At 37.4% G+C, this 21250-nt stretch overlaps 1 protein-coding gene and 1 pseudogene across 1 annotated transcript in view; both read right to left on the reverse strand.

Annotated features, from left to right (window-relative positions):
• The window catches only part of NUP98 (nucleoporin 98 and 96 precursor), a 104072-nt gene that overhangs the window by 4366 nt on the left and 78456 nt on the right, over positions 1-21250 (reverse strand). The window contains 4 exon segments of the mRNA XM_020967666.2: positions 1406-1627; positions 8744-8883; positions 9360-9503; positions 12620-12777. Coding sequence (XP_020823325.1) covers positions 1406-1627; positions 8744-8883; positions 9360-9503; positions 12620-12777 — 664 coding nt within the window.
• LOC144458232 (biogenesis of lysosome-related organelles complex 1 subunit 2 pseudogene) lies at positions 12794-21247 on the reverse strand (annotated as a pseudogene).

A 21250-nucleotide genomic window follows, 5' to 3' on the forward strand; every position in this document is an offset into this window, starting at 1 on the left:
GAGATCGTCAAATGTTACCTACTCCATGAAATCTTCCTTGAGGGCACTTTGGTTATAGGCCTTTCATACATTTTCCTCATTGATCTGTTTGTATCTTCTCCTCATAATAAGCCTGTAAGCTCCATGAATGCAAAAATCGAATCTTTGTAGCTCCCTCTATAACTAGTGCTGGTTCTCCTGAGCTGCTGCTCTTCCTTCTTCTTTTTTTTGCCGAGTGTGTCCCAGTCCCATTCCAGGGCTGTTCTGGGCTTTCTTCTCTTTCCCTAGGCAATCTCATGGGTATAACTATAACCTATACACAGAATTCTCTCAGATTTATACACCCAACCAACTTACTCCTAAATTCCAGGCCTCTATTACTAGCTGTTTATTAGACATCCCTACCTAGATTGCCATGGGTATCTCAAAACATCCAAAATACAATTCATTAATTCCCTCTACCCCTTCCTCAAGCACTACTATCTTTCCAGTCACCCTGGTTTATAATCTCAGTCATCTCCCACTCCTCATTCTCTCCAACATCCAATCAATTATAAATCTTGTCAACTTCCTATTCATAGTATCTACTGCATCCATCAAATTCTGTCTACTCACACAGTTGCCACACTAGTTTAAGCACTCACCATCTCCTGTGCTTGGATTATGGCAATAGCCTAATTGGTTCCTCTACCAAAAGTCTGTCCCTTCTCCTCCAATTCATCATTCCTCATGCCTTGAATGCATTTCCTTCTCACTTTCACCTCAGAGAATCAGAGCTTCCTTAAAAAGTCAGCTGCTTCTTTCTGGAAGCCTATTCTGATTCTCCCAGTTGCTAATATTCTCCTCCCTATACACTCTCCCCTCCCCCAAAATTATTTTGCATATGTTTTATTTTTCTGGGTACATATTACATACCCCCAATAGAAAGTAAATTCTTTAAGAGCAGAGATAGTTTTACTTTTGTCTTTGAATCCTCAGTTTCTAGCTGAGAGCGTGACACTTAATACATGCCCTTTTAATATTTTTAAATATCATTTAACTTGACTAGAGTGATCTCATGAATACAAGCTCACAATCCCTAATCACTGGGATTGAAGCTGGGACCTAAAACTTGTGTTCCATTGCTATCATCTTCAAGGATCCAGGATATACCTCATGACAAGGCACTTGAGGAAGGCTTTGTGGGAAGCACTGTAATACATTCTGCTGCAGATGGAGTGAATCCTAGGAAGTAAGTAAACAACTACACTATAAAATCCCTGACAGCAGCAACTATAAGTTGTCCTTTTCCTAGAATGCCCACAAAGGGCCTGATTCCATACAAAGTGCTCAAAACACATTTTCTGAATTAAACTGGAAGAAAATTATCTTCACATTTCCTGAATATTACTTTTTGGGGTCTGAAGCAGGTCCTACTTTCACTCACCTTGTGTTAGTGATATGCAGTAGGACAAAGATGGCCCACTCCCATAGTCCTTCACTCTCGAGCTGAGCAGCATAGCTGGCATGCAGCACACCTTCACACTGCTCAGACAGGTGGGTATAATTCAGGGCCTGTAGGACTTCCCAGAGGTGCCAGCTCAAGCGATAGTCCAAAGGATCAGAGGTTATACTCTGAGGATCCAACAGTTGATTCAGATCATAATGTCTACAGGAGAAAGTGAGAAGAAAGAGTAGGTGAAGAACGTGTGTAATTGGGGGGGGGGGAGAAGTTGGAGAAGAGGTAAGAGAAAAATATTATCACATTGGCCCAAGAAATAGACCACAGGCTGAGCTGAGACTTCATTGAATTTCCTACTTCTTGCTGTGTTAACACAGATGCAAAAAGATAATCCAAATGTTACAACAGAAAGTAAACTAGATTTAAGTTTTATGGGCTTAGACAGAAAACTATCTATTTTTCCTCAAAGTTCTATGTTATTTTCACATTAGTCATGTTGTACAGAAGACTCAGAAGAATTAGAACCAATGGGAGGAACCACCAGAAAGAAGAAACAAAACAACAACAAAAAGAGAGCAAATAGTATGCTTTGATCTGCATTCAGTTTCCACAGTTCTTACTCTGCATGTGGATAGCATTTTCCATCATGAGTCTTCTGGAGTTGTCTTAGATCCTTGCATTGCTGAGAAAAGCCAAGTCTATGAAAGTCACTGCACAAAGTGGCTGTTACTGTGTACAATGTACTCCTGGCTCTGCTCACTTCACTCAGCATCAGTTCATGCAAGTCTTTCCAGGTTTTTCTAAAGTCTACTTGTTCATCATTTTTTGTAGCACAGTAGTATTTCATTACAAATTCATATTACAACAACTTGTTTAGCCAATTGACAGGAATTCCCTCAAATGCCAATTCTTGGCCACTACAAAAAGAGCTGCTATAAACATTTTTGTACATGTGGGTTCTTTCCCAATTTTTATGATCTCTTTGGGATATAGACCTAGAAGTGGTATTGCTAGGTCAAAGGGTACAGTTTTATAGCTGTATGGGCACAGTTAAAATTGTTCTCCAGAATGATTGGATCAGTTCACAACTCCCCCATCAAGGCATTACTGTTCAATTTTCCCACATTCCTCCAACATTCTCCTTTCATTATTTCTTATGGAATAATAATACTCCATTACATTCATCTATCATAATTTGTTCAGCCACTCCTTAAATGATGGGCACCCCCTTAGTTCCTTTGCTACTACAGGAGCTCCTATATATTTTTTTTACATATGGATGCTTTTCCTCTTTTATTGTTTTAGGGCACAGATTGAGTAGTACTATCTCAGGGTCAAGTGGTTATTTGGTGGATTTCACTTTTTCCTGTGGTTCCAAAGTATCTGGGTAGTTTTCATTTATGGTTTATTGAAATGTAGTGTTCAAACTTTTTCATGATTTTCAGGGATTCCAATGATTCTTAAATTATCTCTTTGACTTGTTTTATACTTAAGGTTGTTTTTTATATCAGATAGCTTATATTTTCTTCTACATTTTTCAATCTTCGAATTTTGTTCTAATATTTCTTGCTGCTTCATGCAATCAGTCATCAATTTTTTTTTGGGGGGGGGTTAGGTAGTGGGGTTAAGTGACTTGCCCAGGGTCACACAGCTAGTTAAGTGTTATGTGTCTGAGGCCAGACTTGAACTCAGGTCCTCCTGAATCCAGGGCTGGTGCTCTATCTACTGTGCCACCTAGCTGCCCTCATTCATCAATTTTTGTCTGATCTTAGATCAAGTTTTTAAGGAGTCTGTTATTTGGGGTAAGGTTTACCACTTTGTCTTCTAAGATACTTGTTCTTCCAGTTCTATACTCCAAAGCTTTTATTTCCTTTACTATCTCTTGTTTCATTTTTCTCTAGGTATTCATGTAGTCCCTGTGGAAAATCCATTTTTTCTTCAAGTCTCTACTTACACTTATTATAGAATTACTTGCTCCTTCTTTTGGGGGAACCTCTAGATCTAAAATAATTTTTGAATCTAGTTAGTGGTCTTCTTTAGTCCAGAGCTTCTTAAAACTTTTTCCACTCTTGACTCCTTCAGTGCTTCTTAAGGCTACTATCTTCTTAAGTCTTCTATCTCTCTAGATTTGTCCCTGAATTAAAGTTTTATACCATGGTCAAGCTCCATCCCTGTCTGTGCTTCTGAGTGGTTGGTCAGCCCTGCTTGGTGCATACTTTGGATTAAGGGCTGCCATGCTACCCTGGTCCCTGACATTCCCTGGATCTTCCAAGGACCTAAGGCTTTGAAACAGAGCCCCTAATTAGAGGGGAGCTCCTAATCTTGCAGCCCCCGAACAATCTTACAAGTTGCTAGTTATAGCTCATCTCTGGTCCTGCTGGGAGGCTACTTGCTTAGTTACCTAGACCAGTACTGGCTTTGCTGGTGGATATTTTTCCTATTGCCCATGGGCTGCTAGCTGGCTGTTGGTGTAATTCTAGGGTGGAAGAAGACAGTTAGTATAGTTTCTCATTGGACTTCTGATCATTATCTGGCTGGATGTGAAGTTCAGGTGTTTGCAATAGGATTGGTCTTGCCTTTGTCCATGCTAAAATCTTGGCTGCAAGCCCCCCTGGCTTTATCTCTTTTTTAAAAAAATAAATTTTTATTAATTTTTTATTTTCTTACCTTCACCAGAATTTGTCACAGTATCTTCCCAGAGAACCATTCCATACAATAAATATAGGAGATCCATGTCTCTCCCAACCCATCCCAGCAAAACTTATCAATATATCAAAACTCTTAAAATATATGTTAAATACCACATCTGTGGACCACTTCTGCAAAGGAATGAAGGTATCTTCTCATCTCTAAGGCCATGCTTGTTCTTTTTAATCTTGTAAATAATCACTTTTGGATGTCTTGTGGCTGTACTTTCCATTTATACTGTAATATTCATGGTGTATGTGCATATTTTGGTGGGTGAGGTAGGGCTGCGCTTACTTCATTGTTCGTTAGATTTTATCAATCTTTCCATGCTTCTATGTATTCATAATATTTTCGTTTCTTATAGCACAGTGATATTCCATTGCATCCATGTACCACAACTTGTTTAGTCAATCAATGGGCATCTACTTTGTTTCCAATGCTTTGCTATCACATAATGTGCTGCTACAAATATTTTGGTGTTTATGAGGTCTTTCATTTTATCATTAACTTTCTTAGGGTCTTGCCTACTAGTAGAATTTCTGGATCAAATGGTATGGACATTTTAGTCACTTTACTTGCATAATTTCAAATGGTATTCCAAAATAGCTGTACTGATTTACAACGCCACCAACAATACAGCAATGTGCCTTTCTTCCCACAATACCTCTAATATTGACTATTCCTATCTTTTAAAAAATTTTTTAAAGATTCATTAATTTATTTATTTTTAGTTTTCAATATTCACTTCCACAAGATTTTGAGTTCCAAATCTTCTCCCCATCTCATCCCTCCTCCAACCCCAAGACAGCATACATTCTGAATACCCTCTCCCCTAATCTGTTCCTTCTATCTCCACCCCCTTCTCTTATCTCTCTTCCTCTCCTATTTTCCTGTAGGGCAGGACAGATTTCTATACCCCATATACCACTGCATATCTTATTTCCCAGCTGCATGTGAAAACAATTTTTTAACATTTCTTTTTATAACTTGGGGTTCCAAATTTTCTCCCTTCCTCCCTCCCCACCCACCTTCAATGAGAAGGTAACCAACTTGATACAGATTATACTTGTGTAGTCATGCAAAACACTCCCACAGTAGTCACGTTGTGGAAAACTAACTCTATTTCCCTTCATCCCATCTTCCCCCCTCACCGTTTATTCTATTCTTTCTTTTGACCCTGTCCCTCCTTATTAGTGTTTGTTTCTGATTATCCCCTCCCCCAATAAGCCCTCCTATCATCCCCCTGCTCTCTTATCCCCTTCCCCCCTATTTTCCTGAAGGGTAAGATAGCTTTCCATACCCAATTGAATGTGTATGTTATTCCCTCCTTAACCCAAATCAGAAGAGAGTAAGATTCATTCATTCCCTCTCATCTTCCTCCACTGTGAAAGCCTTTTCTTGTCTGTTTTATGTCAGATAATTTACCCCATTCTACCTCTCCCTTTCTACTTATCCCACTATAATACTTTCTCACTCCTTAATTTTATTCTCCAGATATCACCCATTCATCTTCAACTCACCCTGTGCCCTCTATCAATCTATCTATACATTTAATTTTCCCCCCTCCAACTACCCTAATACTGACAAAGGTCTCATGCATTACAAATATCTTTCCATGCAGGAATGTAAATAGTTTAAACTTATTAAGTCCCTTATGATTTCTCTTTCCTATATACCTCTTCATGCTTCTCTTGAGTCTTGTATTTGAAGGTCAAATTTTCTATTCAACTCTGGTCTTTTCATCAAGAATGCCTGAAAGTCTATTTCACTGAATAACCATTTTTACCCCTGAAGGCTTATACTCAGTTTTGCTGGGTAGGTGATTCTTGGCTGTAAACCTATCTCCTTTGCCCTTTGGAATATCATGTTCCAAGACCTGAAGTCCCTTAATGTAGAAGCTGCTAAATCCTGTGTTATCCTGATTGTGTTTACACAATACTTGAATTGTTTCTTTCTGACTGCTTGCAATATTTTCTCCTTGACCTAGGAACTCTGGAATTTGGCTACAATATTCCTAGGAGTTTTCCTTCGGGGATCTCTTTCAGGAGGTGATTAGTGGATTCTTTCCATTTCTATTTTACCCTCTGGTTCTAGAACATCAGGTCAGATTCCCTTGATAATTTCTTGAAAGATGATGTCTAGGCTCTTTTTTTGATCATGGCTTTCAGATAGTCCAATAATTTTTAAATTCTCTCTCCTGGATCTATTTTCCAGGTCAGTTGTTTTCCCAATGAGATATTTCACATTGTCTTCTATTTTTTCATTCTTTTGCTTTTGTTTTACAATGTCTTGATCTCTCATAAAGTCACTAGCTTCCAGTTGCTCCATTTTAATTTTTAAGGAACTATTTTCTTCAGTGAGCTTTTGGACTTCCTTTTCCATTTGGCCAATTCTGCTTCTTAAGGCCTTCTCCTCATTGGTTTTTTGGACCTCTTTTGCCATTTGGGTTAGGATATTTTTTAAGTGTTATTTTCTTCAGTATTTTTTTGGGGTCTCCTTTAAGCAAGCTGTTGACTAGTTTTTCATGATTTTCTTGCATCACTCTCATTTCTCTTCCCAGTTTTCCCTCTACTTCTTTCACTTGCTTCTCAAAATCCTTTTTGAGCTCTTCCATGGCCTGGGACTGATTCATATTTTTCTTGGAGGCTTTGGATGTAGGAGCTTTGATTTTGTTGTCTTTTTCTGGTTGTACGTTTTGATCTTTTTTGTCACCAAAGAAAGATTCTATGGTCTGAATGTTTTTGGACCTTTTGTTTATTCATGATCCCAGGAAATTACTTGAGTTTTAGACTCTTTGTTAAGGTAGGGGTCTGCTTCCAGTGTTGAGGGTGTACTGTCCCAAGCTTTGGGGGTTTTATGCAGCTGTTTTCAGAGATACTTCTAGGGACCTGTAAGTTTTCAGTTCTTCCAAGGTGGTATGATTCAAGGCGAGGGGTTTACTTCTTTCCTGGCCTGTACTCTGGGTTTATGAGTGACCACAAGCACTCTTTTCTGCCTTGGAACCGTGAGCAGGATTTCTACTTCACCACCACTATAAGCTCCACCACACCAGCACTCCTCCTTGCCCCAGGATCACCACCCACAACTGTGACCCAGATCTAAGCAAAGGAAAAGCAAGAGAATCCTGCCTCAGCACCAGCAAAGAGATCCCTGCAATCCCCTCTGATCAGCCATTTGATTCCCCCTCAGTCTGTGGGCCTGAAGCTCCGGAAGCAGCCATCACCTCAGGGCTGCTGGCACTGAGCTTCTCTCTCACCAATATCATAGACCTTTCCTACTGACCTTCTAAGTTCTGTCTTTGGCATTTGTGAGTTGAGAAGTCTGGAAACTGCCACAGCTGCCCGTGATTCAGTCCCAAGGCCTGCTCCAGGTTTCCTGCGCGCCCACTCTGAACTGCCTTTCTCTCCCAGCCTGGCGTGATTGACTTTTCTAATCAACCATCCAGGCTGTCTTGGGCTGGAAATTTGTTTCACTCTGTCTTTTTGTGGGTTCTGCTGCTCTAGAATTTGTTTAGGCCATTTTTTACAGGTATTTGAAGAGGTTTGGGGGAGAGCTCAAGCAAGTCACTGCTTTTACTCCGCCATGACTATTCCTATTTTTTGTCATCTTTGTCAGTGTGCTAGGTGGGAGGTGAAATCTTACAGTTGTTTTGAATTTAATTTCTGTTATTAGTGATTTGGCATATTCTTCATTTAGTTAACAACTGGTAATTTTTTTTTTGAGAACTTATGAATCTTTTAGCACTTATCTATTGGGGACTGGCTTTTGGTTTTACATATAGTACATATCTATTTGCTGTCTATATATCTTGAATACTAAACCCTTTTCGGAGAAATCTGATACTGATACAAAGATTTTCCCACCCCCCTCCCCACCCCAATCAACCTTTCTCTTTTTTATTCTAGATGTATTTTGTTTCTACTTGGTTCAATCTATTAACTCAGATGTTTTGTTACTGCCCTTGGTTAACACCAGGTGCTCAAAGATACCTCAAAGAGTAAGTGACTTCAGAGGGTGTTTGGTATCTACAAAGTAATCACCTCTACTACATCCCTGGAAAAGGAGTCATGTAGCATTTTACTATTTTCCAGTGATGGGGAACTCATTACTAATAGTTAGGAAGTTCTGTATTACAATGAGATGAAATTTGCATTCCAAACCACCCTCCCCTTTCACTGATCCTGGTTCTACCCTTTGGGGGGCCAAGCAGAACAAATTTAATTCTTCCATGTCAATTCTTCAAATACTATAAGACAACTATCAAACTATCCATAGCATACAGAGCTGAAAAAAGCCTTACAGACACTTAATAAGTCACCTCATTTTTACAGATGAGTAAACTGAAGCCCACAGAAGAGGTCTTGCCCAAAATTACTCAGGTAAGTAAGTAGCAAATGGTGATTTGAATCCAGGTTCTCTATTACGTCCTGGTAGTCTTCTTGCTGTCCCAACACAAGGCTGTTTGGATATAAAATCACCTAACATACATGAAATCACTACATAAATGTCACTATTACTCCTATTATATAATCATAGATCTTCTGAGCTCTTAATAGTTAAGGAATATTCAGAAGAGCCAAAGAGCAGCAGCAAGACTGTAGGGAAACCCTCCAGGGCAAAACAAATCATACTTACCTGTCACTGTAGAGCTTAAGGAGGTGAAAACACACATCTCTAAGAGGTCTCCTTGTATTGTCATCTTCCAACACACAGCCAGAGTCTTCAAGATATGAAGGCAGGGGACTACAGGCATATTTTTCACTTTCAGAGGTGTTCTGCAGAGAAAGGATAGTAAGATTATAGATAACTGCTTTCATCCATTCTTTGGCCAGAAACTAATCCCATTTCAATTTTTCTGGGAAAGTCAGGACAGGACTATAAAAAACTAATAAATATTAAGATTTCGGAAGGTTATGTTATAGCCATGCTGTCCAAAATGGGTCTCCTAGCTTTAATGACCTAAAACAGTTATATGTGGCCCTCATCACTCAACCAACTTCCTTGAGCTATCATTTTTGTTATTCTCCTGGCTCCCTGGCTCTACTGTCCCTGACAAATACTTCTGACAAAGGGAATATGGCTCACACCAAAAATAAACAACAATCAAGTTAGCACAAATAACATAGTAACTTAAACACAGCCTTAGAATAAAGATTAAGATAAAGATAAGTAAAACAAATATGAATGTCTGGTTTCCCTTCTCACAACAGTGTCCCAGATTTTTCTCTTAGGTCTACCTGACATTCATTACCTGGAATGCTTCCTCATACATGCTGAGAGCCTGGGAAATGGAAGCAGTAGGAGGAAGGAGGTACCAGAAATGGACAGCAATTGAGCGCTTCCAATCCAGCTGGGAACAGACATTGATACTCTTCTGTTCTGAGAGTCGCCATACCTGCAAGGGGCAACAAACAGGAATGGCAGAGCTTGTACATGACCTTATATTAATCTTTAACTCTGCTGGTTTTTCACTTTGTCTTTACTAGGGTCTACCTCACTGAATCAGCTGAAAGGATTTACAAAGGGGTTTGTGATGTGTAATCAGCCAACCAACAAGGACATTAAACTCTGACTTTTGTTTCAGACAGTGTGCTGAAAAAAGTGATATATAAAGTGATATAAAGACAAAAATAAAATAGCCCTTACTTTCAAGGAACTTACATTAATCAAAGAATTTAACAAGTACACATACAGATATATAAAAATACACATAGGATACATTTTTTTTGCAGGAGGTGGGATGGACATCGGAGAAGAGTTGGAAAGCCTCACTAAATAGAACCTGAGCTGAATTTTGAAAGAAACTGAGTAGTGTAAATGGTGAAGCTAAGAGAGGATAGCATTCAGATGATATGACGATATACTTACAGAATGCTAGAGAATCAAGTGAAAAACTACTTGAAATAATAAACAACTTGAGCAAAGTTGCAGGCTATAAAATAAACCCACATAAATCAGCGGCATTTCTATCTATTACCAAAAAAGTCCAACAGCAACAGATAGAAAGAGAAATTCCATTTAAAGTTACTGTAGACACTATAAAATATTTAGGAGTCTACCTACCGAAACAAAACACTTTTCACACAAATAAAGTGAGATCTAAATAACTGGAAAAACATCAGTTGCTCATGGACAGGTCAAGCTAATATAATAAAAATAACAATACTACCTAAGCTAATTGAGTTATTTATTGCCATACCAATTAAACTACCAAAAAATTATTTTATAGAGCTAGAAAAAATAATATCAAGATTCATCTGGAATAACAAAAGGTCCAGAATATCAAGGGAACTAATGAAAAGAAATGTTATGGAAGGTGGACAAGCCGTTCCAGATCTTAAATTGTATTATAAAGTAGCAATCATCAAAACTACTTGGTACTAGCTAAGAAATAGAGTGGTGGATCAGTGGAATAGGTTAGGTATGCAAGACACAGTAGCCAATGACTATAGTAATCTACTATTTGATAAACCCAAAGACCTCAGCTTCTAGGATAAGAACTCACTATTTGACAAAATCTGCTGGGAAAACTAGAAAAGTATGGCAGAAACTAGGCACAGACCAACCTCTTACACCATATACCAAAATAAAGTCAAAATGGGTACATGATTTAGATATAAAGGCTGATACTGTAAACAAACTGGGAGAGCAAGGAATAGTTTATCTGTCAGATTTATGGAAAACAGAAGAATTTATGACCAAACAGGAGACAGAGAATATTATGAAATGCAAAATAGATAATTTTGATTACATTAAATTGAAAAGTATTTGCACAAACAAAACCAATGCAACCAAGATTAGGAGGGAAGCAGAAAAGTGGGAAAGAATTTTTACAACCTGTGTCTCTGATAAGAACCTCATTTCTAAAATACATAAAGAAATAAGTCAAATTTATAAGAATACAAGTCATTCCCCAATTGATAAATGGTCAAAGGATATGAACAGGCAGTTTTCAGATGAAGAAAATTAAAGCCATCTATAGCCATATGAAAAAATGCTCTAAATCACTATTGATTAGAGAAATGCAAATCAAAACAACTCTGAGGTACCACATCACACCTATCAGATTGGCCAACATGGCAAAACAGGAAAATGATAAATGCTGGAGAAGATGTGGGAAAATTGGAATACTAATTTGGAACAAAATTGTTGATGGAGCTGTGAAATGATCCAACCATTTTGGAGAGCAATTTGGAACTACGCCCAAAGGACTATAAAAATGTGCATACTCTATAACTCAGCAATAGCACTTCTAGGGCTATATCCCAAAGAGATCACAAAAATGGGAAAAGTACCCATATGTACAAAAACATTTACAGCAGCTCTTTTTGTGGTGGCCAAGAATTGGCATTTGAGGGGATGTCCATCAACTGGGGAATGGCTGAACAAGTTGTGGTTTATGAATGTAATGAAATACTATTGTGCTATAAGAAATGATGGGCAGGTGGAGTTCAGAAAAACCTGGAAAGACTTGTATGGACTGATGCTGAGTGAAGTGAACAAAACCAGGAGAACATTGTATACAGTAACAGCCAAGTTGTGTGATGACTAACTTTGATAGACTTGGCCCTTCTCAGAAATGCAAGGATCTAAGACATCTCCAAAAGTCTCATGATGGAAAATGCTACCCACATCCAAAGAAAGAATTATGGAGTTTAAATGCAGATCGAAGTATACCACTTGCTCTTTTTTTTTCTTCTGTTTTGTTTTCTTTCCTCTTTCTTCTGGTTCCTCCTATTGGTTCTAATTCTTCCTTACAACATGACTAATGTGAAAATATGTTTAATAGGAATATATATGTATAGCCTATATCAGACTGTGCACTGTCTTGGGGAGGGAGGGGGGAAGGGAAGGGGAGAAAAATTTGAAACTCAAAAGCTTATGGAAATGATTGCTGATAAATCAAAATAAATTAAAAAAAAGAGCATTCCAAACATAGGAGGATAGTATATGTAAAGATACGAAGACAGGAGATGGATGCTGTAGAAAGCCAGTTTATCTGGACCAAAGAAAATGTAATGTAAGGGAATAATCTATAAGTAGGCTGAAGCCAGGTTATGAAGGAATTTAAATGCCCAATGTGTATTAAACATGGTGAGAAATTCTGTCCTTCTGCATTATTTTAGGATGACAAGACAGAAAGATGAAATAAGGATTTCTCAATAAGTTATCAACTAACCTCTGCAGTTATTAGTACATAAAAAAAAGATGCTGAATTTCATTAAACTAAAAAGGCATTTAAAAATGCAGTCTTTAAAGATCCAAAAGAATGAAGACATGGTAGGGACCTTCTGGGATGCTGAGCTCTAGTACCTTAGTGTTCAAGAAGAATATTCAACTTGTTTTCTGACTGTTCAACAAATACTTATAAAACACCCACTAAGTGCAAGGTGTTCAACATTGGAAAGTCATTTTAGAGGTACGAACTCTTGTGGTAAAAACTTATGGTTAACACCCAACTCAAGAAAAGGAAGTCTTAAACTATTTGAAAAATGGGAGGAAAAGACATACTGGTTTTCCAGCCAAGAGAGTAAAAATGCGTAGTCGATCCTCCTGGATGAAGCAGTCTGCCTGGAGCCGATGCCAATCTACCAGTTGCATGGTGAGCAGCTCCCGGACTGGCTGGCTGCCCCCCAGCTGGGATAGAAGAAGGGCGAGTCGGTGATCCCCTAGAAGAAAAACTCAATTATTGGTTCCACAAGTCCATCTCAGAGAATCAGTAAGATCTGGGGCTACATGAAACCTAACATCCCTCTAGCTCTTAAAAGTTTACAAATCATTTTTATTGCAACAGTCCTGTTAAGTAGGTGGTGCTCAATTTATTATTCCTATTTCAGACAGAAGGGAACTGACTAGCCCAGGTTAGTGTCTTTTGTATGACATTAATACTGTCTATTCTCTCTAGTACTCTTGTCCTTTTCTTCAACATTTAAAGAGAAATTTCCTAAGCAAAGACTCAGTTCTCCTTATTTTTCTATGGTGCAATCAGGACATGTGTATAGGTCTCACGGTAATAATCTTGGGAAATAATCTTTATGATAAGACAGCGAACATTTTTGTACAGACAGTAATCATTTTTCAATATGGAAGAGTCACATATATGAAGATTCTAGTTAATGAATATTCCTGTTTAAAAGAACTTTAGGGAAAAAGTTTTCTCATCTCCTACAACCATTCTCAAAAAGCCTTTCCTGTTTTGTGACTATAAATGTGACCATTGATAATTCATTCTGATGACAGTTTGGTCAGTTCTTATTCTCTGAAGCAGAAGTCACAGATTGTGTTGAATAAGAACTAGCCCTGGTATACATGCTTTATGAGCTATGACTTCAAAAAATTATTTTAATTATTATTGTTAACTTGGTAACATTAACAAATATTCTTTACACAAAGAACAAAATAAAAGAGGGCTGGATATTACACTGTGAATCTCTATTATAGCATTATGCATAGCTTGGTTTTGAAAAAAGTAGATGATTAATTTATAACAGTTCTAATACTATGCAGTTTGTCTGCCTCCTTCAGAATTTATTTCTGTTCTCTTCTCTGTACATCTTTTTTTTAACATTTTATTGACACTCCTTTATTTTTTAAAATAACTATTACTACTTAATACTCCCCTTTCAAAAAAAAAATTAACAAAAAAGTCAAACAAAACAAATCAATTGCCCGTGACTGAATATGTATGTCTCATTCAACATTTCTACCTTTCCTCCAAGAGGAAGTATAATCAAATGTTAGCTGTCTGGAGCTACTGCATCAATCATAGTTTTTACATCTTTTACAGTTGTTTTCCTCTAGAATTTAGTTACTCCATCAACTGTCCTCCTGATTCAGCTCACTTCACTCTGACTCATTTCAGATAAAGGTTCCTCATAGGGTTTTTCTGAATCTGTCATTTTTGTCACTTCTTATAACACAAAAATATTACATTACATCCAAATACCATAATTTATTCAGCCATTCGCCAATTAATTGCCACCCATTTTGTTTCAAATTATTTGCTGCAATAAACATTAATGCTATAAATATTTTTTTTGCACATGGGGCCAGAAAAGACCTCTTTCTCTGATCTCTTTGCTTAGCAGTGGTAATATATTGCTGTGTGAAAGGGCATACACAGTTTAATGACTTTTTGGGTACAATTCCAAATTGCTTTCTAGAATGTTTAGATCAATTTATAATCCTACTAGCAGTTCATTTATTGCCTATCCTCCTAAAACCATTGAAACAATTGTTATTTTCCTCTTCAGGTAATCCTTGCTAATCTGATGGTATGAAGCAAAACTGCAATTGTTTTAATTTGCCTTTCTTAAATTATTACTGATTTGGGATATTTTTTCAGATTGCTGTTGCTAGCTTGGACTTCTTCCTTCTTGAAAACTACCTATTCATATCTTCTGAACGTTTATCTATCAGGGAATGATTCTTGTTCTTATAAATTTGAAAATATTCCACATATATTATATATCTTAGAAATGAGAACTTTATCAGAGAAAGCTGTTTGTGCAAATACCTTTTTAATTGTATGTAATCAACCCTTTTCTATACCTATTGATATAATCATGTGATTTTTGTAGGATCTGCTATATTGAAACAACCATGGATTTCCCATAAAAATCCAACTTGGTCACAGTAAATAATCTTTTAAATATGTTGCTTTAGCTTCTTTGATGTTCATTAAAGATAATAAAGACTCATTAAAGATAAGGTCTATGGTTTTCTTTCTCTGCTTTGTCTCTCCTTTATATTTATATATAATATTTGCCTCATTTAAGTAGTTTGCTAGGATTCCTTTTTTCCTTATTTTTGAAAACAATTTAATGTAAATTAATGACTCTGGGTGTTTGATAGAATTTATTTGTAAATCCATCTAGTTCTGGCCTTTCCCCTCCCTTTGGGAGTTCCTTTATGGTAAATTCAATTTTATTTTCAGAGATTGGAAAATCATTTTTTGTTTCTTTAATCTGGGTATTTTATTATTTTTGGTAAATATCTGTTCATGTGACTTGTCAGCTTTGCAACTAAAAACAAATGTTCTGAAAGTATAAGGAATAAGCTTGCCCCCAAAGAAAAGATATGAAGACACCTCTTCCCCCCAATCCCCGCTCTTCTGCAGCAATGTGATGCGGGTGGGAGGTGTCCATAGATATGAAACACCATATAATAGTAACAGATTTTTTGGGATGTGTCCATCAGTTGTGCTAGACCTGCCCCCCTACCTCTGCCCGCCCCTGTTACTCCCTTAAGAAAACAGGTACCAGAATATCAAGGGAATTAATGAAAAGAAATGCAAAGGAATGTGGCCTAGCCATACCAGATCGAAAATTTTATTATAATGCAGCAATCATCAAAACTACTTGGTACTGGCTAAGAAACAGAGTGGTGGATCAGTGGAATAGGTTAGGTATGCAAGACACAATAGTCAATGACTGTAGTAATCTACTTTTGGATAAACCCAAAGACCCCGGCTTCTGGGATAAGAACTCACTATTTGACAAAAACTGCTGGGAAAACTGGAAAACAGTATGGCAGAAACTAGAACAAAATCTTACACCACATAACAAAATAAAGTCAAAATGGGTACATGATTTAAGATATAAAGGTTGAGATACTATAAGCAAACTGGGAGAGCAAGGAATAGTTTACCTCACAGATCTATGATGAACGGAAATATTTATGACCAAATAAGAGATAGAGAACATTGCGAAATGCAAAATGGATCATTCTGATTACATTAAATTGAAAAGTTTTTGCACAAACAAAGCCAATGCAACCAAGATTAGAAGGGAAGCAAAAAGCTGGGAAACAATTTTTACAGCCAGTATCTCTGATAAAGGCCTCATTTCCAAAATATAGAGATAACTGACTCAAATTTGAAGAATACACGTTATTCCCCAAATGATAAATGGTCAAAGGATATGAATAGGCGGTTTTCAGATGAAGAAATTAAAGCTATCTATAGCCATATGAAAAAAATGCACTATATCACTACTGATGAGGGAAATGCAAATTAAAACAACTTTGAGGTATCATATCACATCTATCAGATTGGCTAACAAGGACAAAACAGGAAAATGATAAATGTAGGAGAAGATGTGGGAAAACTGGAACACTAATTTGTAAAAAAATTGTTGATGGAGTTGTGAACTGATCCAACCATTCTGGAGAACAATTTGGAACTGTGCCCAAACGGCTATAAAACTTTGATTCAGCAATAGCACTTCTAGGGCTGTATCCCAAAGAGATCATAAAAATGGGAAAAGGACCCACATGTACAAAAATATTTATGGCAGGCTCTTTTTATGATGGCCAAGAATTGGCATTTGAGGGGATACCCATCAATTGGGGAATGGCTAAACAACTTGTGGTATATGAATGTTATGGAATACTACTGTGCTAGAAGAAATGATGAACAGGCAGACTTCAGAGAAACCTGGAAAGACTTCCATGAACAGCAACACTGTGCAATGATCAACTTTGATAGACTTAACTCTTCTCAGCAATGCAATGATCTAAGACAATTCCAAAAAACTCCTGATGGAAAAATGCTATCCACATCCAGAGAAAGAACTATGGAATCTGAGTGCAGATCAAAGCATACTATTTCTCCTTTTTTTCCTCTTTCTTGTGATTTTTCCCTTTGGTTCTAATTCTTCTTTACAATATGACTAATGTGGAAATGTTTTTAATATGATTGTATACGTATGGCCTATATCAGACTGCATGCTGTCTTGAGGAGAGGTGAGGGGAAAGAGGGGGAGAAAATTTAAAGCTCAAAATCTTATAAAAGTGAATGCTGAAAACCAAAAATAAATTAATAAATAAATGTTTTTAAAAATTAAAAGGGGAAGTATACAAAGGAAATCTAGGTGATAGAAAAAAACAAAAGATCATTAAAAAACTATTATTTTAAAAGTTTTCAGTTTTGTTGGCATATAGTTGGGCAAAAATGGTTTTTAATTATTTCATCTTTATTTTGAATTATTCCTTTTCACTTTTTATATTGACAACTTGGCTTTCCTTTTTTCTTTTGATCAATTTAGCCAATAGCTGACCTATTTTTTTATTAGGGCTTTTGCGGTAGTAGAGGGAAGCACTCTCAGTTTTTATCATTTCAATATTCTGTTTTCAACTTTATCTCCTCTGATTTCCAAAATTTCTATTTTTCTTTAGTTGGCCTTTTTTATTTGTTGCTTTTCTAGTTTTTTTTTAAAGTTGCGTTCTCAAATTCTCAATCTGTTGTTTCTTTTGCTGATGAAAATGTAAAGATAAAAATTGCTTTGCCACAACCCAAAATATCTGTTATGTGGACTCATTTTCTTTAATGAGATTACCTATTAATTGAATAACTGTTTCTTTGACCCACCAATTCTTTAAGACTAAATAATTAGCTGTCATTTAAGCTTTAATCTGTTCTTCAAAATCCCTTTATCTTATTTTAATTTTTATTACTGTGGTCAATAAAGGATTATGTTTAATAATTCTGCTTTTCTGTATTTGAGGGTTTTTTTTTTTAAAGGCAATTGGGGTTAAGTGACTTGCCCAGGGTCACACAGCTAGTAAGTGTCAAGTGTTTGGTCTGAGGCCAGATTCGAACTCCAGTCCTCCTGATTTCAGGGCTGGTGCTCTATCTCCTGCACTGCCCAGCCGCTATTTATGAGGTTTTTAAAAAACACCCTAGCACACGTTCAATTTTTGTAAAGATGACAGGACAGATGAGAAATATGCATATTCCTTTATATTCTTATTTAGCAATTGCCAGAGATCTTAATTAACTTTTTTTGTTTCTTTTAATTAATGAAAATCTATATTCTTTCCCTTACACCTTTCCCTATTTGTTTTAAAAAGAAAAACAAAACCCTTGTATGGATAGTCAGACAAAACTGAGTCCATCACCTCTCCATCAGGAGGTGGACAGCATGCTTCACCTTGCATCCTTTGGAATCATGATTTGTCATTGTATTGACGTGAGTTCCTAAGTCCTTCCAACTATTTGTCTTCACGATATTGTTGTTATTACATAAAGTGTTCTCCTGGTTCTACTTACTTCATTTTGCATCAGTGCATACAAATCTTCCCAAGTTTCTCTGAAATCATGCCCTTCATCATTTCTTACAGCACAACAGTATTCGATTACACTTAGATGGAATATAATTAGAATTTGCTTTGTTTAGGACTAATCCATCCCCTAAAAAGCCCTGCCTCTTATTCCTCCTTACCAGTCTGCGGTTAGATTTGAAACACTGCTCCTTTCTTGGGGTCAGAGCCATGGAGCTGTCATTTGCTTCTATACTTGCTTCTCACTCAGCATACAACGTAAGGTCCATGAACGATCCTCATCCTGAACTGCTGTCTCTAAGCATGTACTGACTCCTCAGTCCATCCTGGATATATGAGCCAGTCAACGGTACGGAGCAACAGAGCTACCAGATGGCACCTGTCCCTACTCCCTTGTACAAGAACAGGATGTTTTGTATGGGTCTGAGATCTCTTTTTGCCTTGGTTCAGTCCTCTTTGCTTTGTTTCCCTGATGAATGAAATGCACTTCTGCAACTAATTATGTGTTTGTGGGTATTCTTCCCTTCTGTGACCAAGCTGAGATATTAAAAGGGCATCCACTCCTCTCCCACCCCTTCCTCTGTGTCTACAGTTTTCTACTGTATTATATGATACTATAGGAGATAACCCCCTTTCCAATGTATTCTTTTCCCCCTTCCTTTCTTTCCTTCTTTTAATATTAACAAAACCACTCCCAGACCTCTATGATCCACTGGACAATGACAATGTCCTGAGAAAATACATGTATCATCTCCTCATATTAGAATGTAAAGTTCATGGTGTTAGCTGCTATATTTTGTGTGATCCTGATTGGCTCCTTGGGACTTGAATTCTTTATTTCAGGCTGCCTGCGCGTTTGTCTGTTTGTTTGTTTTTGACCTGAAGGCTAGGGATTTTAGCTAGAATGTTCCTGAGAGTTTTGAATTAGGGGTTTCTTTCAGGAGGTAACTGGTGCATTCTATTTTCACTTTGCTCTCTGGTTCTAAGAAATCTGAACCGTTTTCTTTTATGAATTCTTGAAATACGATATCTAGGATCTTTTTTTTTTTGGTCATGATTATCAGGTAGTCTGGCAACTCTTAAATTATCTTTTTATAGGTCAGCTTGCTTTTTGATGAGATATCTTCTATTTCCCCCCCCTGCCTTTTGACTTTATTTTAGTATAGCTTATAATCTTATGGAAATCATTACTTTCTATATTTCTAATTTTCAAAGAGTCTATTGCTTAAGCAAGATTTAACTCTTGTGCGGGATATTAATTCTCTTTCTGATTCTTTCTTTCATATCTTTAATTTATTTTTCCAATTCCTCCCAGCACCCCACCTACTCAAAACAGTCAGGTCTTTCAATGTTATTCCTTATTTCTTCCCTACTGTACTCTTTTCCTTTCTTAAAGCCAAAGAAATAGAAGAAAACAAAAACTAATTCCCATGTTTGCATGTTACCTAACTTCCTGTGTCCCTTGAAAACAGAAGCATCCTAGAGGACAGCTGTCTTTTTGTCTGCCTACCAGAATACCTCTACCAGTCTGCCTCTTCATCACAATTTAGCCTCCTGCAATTACTGAAATGTATTTCAACTCCTGTATTTGCATTTCAAAATTTCTACTCAGTTCTGGTCTTTTCCCCAGGAAGGGTGGGAAGTTCTCTTCTTTTTTTTTTTCCTCCCATAAGTCGGCATTTATTATTTAAGCTGAGGAACAGGTTATGAAGGGGGTGGGGGAGAACCCCAGGGGAGAGGGGAGGAGACCGGGGAAAGAGAGCCTCTCCTGTGTCTGCTCCAGACGGAGTTGATCCTAATTTCTGAGCCTTGGTCCAGGGCACACAATGAAGTTACACATCCAACCAGAGGTGAGGGCTGGGATTCTCCTTGGATCAGCAGCACCGCTTCCTTTTAGGAACTGAAGCATAGTGATAAGTTCCATCCCACTTATTTCAGCTCTTATTCTTGTAGCTAAAATCTTTGTGCTAATGGATTCTTTCATCGCCTCTCTAACTTCTTGTACTTTGCTTCTAGTTTCTTTGAATATGCATCCAACTTGTAAGCTGCCTGCTCGAGAGCTGCCACTTGCTCCTCAGTTAAAGTGATCTGATCCAGCTAAGGCTGAAGTGCTGCATATTTCTGGTTTAAGTCCTTTAGGGTTCTAGCTATGTTTACTGCAATGTCTTTCATTTCTAGATACTTCAAGCTAGTCAGTTTGTTCATATTTTCCAGAAGTTTATAGTCTTCACTGGTGGCTCTCAGCTCGCCTGTTAGGTACGTGGCCATTTTGGAAAACACGTCCTGGCACAGCCCCGTGATGTCCGCCTTGGCAGGTTCCATAGCTTCCTTGGCTGTCTCTACCATGGCATTGTTTAGGCCGGGGAAGGGAAGAAGGAGAAGGATGGGGAGGGGGGAAAGTAAGGGAAGTGGAAGGGGGAGAGGAGGGGATGGAAAGGGAGAAAAAGGGCAAGTTCTCTTTTCTAATAAGGTTATACTCAGTATGGCAAGTTAAGCTTGCTTTTTGGAATACATGCTAAGATTTTCTCTATCCTATTTTGCAGAATGGTCTTACGTCATCCTGACTGTGGATTCCTAGTACCTGAAGCTACTTGCAGTACTTTATTTCTTTGATCTGGATATTTGGGATTTGGGCTATGACATTCTTAAATGTTTTCAGTTTGTAATATCTTTTCAGAAGTGATAAGTAGATTCTTTCTATTTTCACTTTACTATTCCATTCTAAGGGGATCATGTAGCTAACATATGTTCAGCCCAGATTTTATGCAGGTGAAGCCTCAGAGGCCAACCCTCTTTTTACTATCATATCACTGCTATAAGACAGACTATGTCCCTCTTAAGGAAGTTTTTTCTGAGACACCTGCGTAACTACTACATTCAATAAATATCCGAGGCACTCTGTTAACTACGGGGTGATAAATACTATCTTCTAGAAGCTTCAAGATTCACTAGGAAGATCAGACAAATGATCAGAGAACAAAGAGGGAGATCACAAGAAACAATTACAGAACATACAGAATATTATGTCATTATGTGGCAAGATGAATGATAGAAACTTTAACTGCTGAGCTAGACTCTGGG

The sequence above is a fragment of the Phascolarctos cinereus genome, unplaced genomic scaffold (assembly GCF_003287225.1).
Source record: "Phascolarctos cinereus isolate Bilbo 61053 unplaced genomic scaffold, phaCin_HiC Scaffold_726;HRSCAF=1367, whole genome shotgun sequence".
Lineage (NCBI taxonomy): Eukaryota > Metazoa > Chordata > Mammalia > Diprotodontia > Phascolarctidae > Phascolarctos > Phascolarctos cinereus.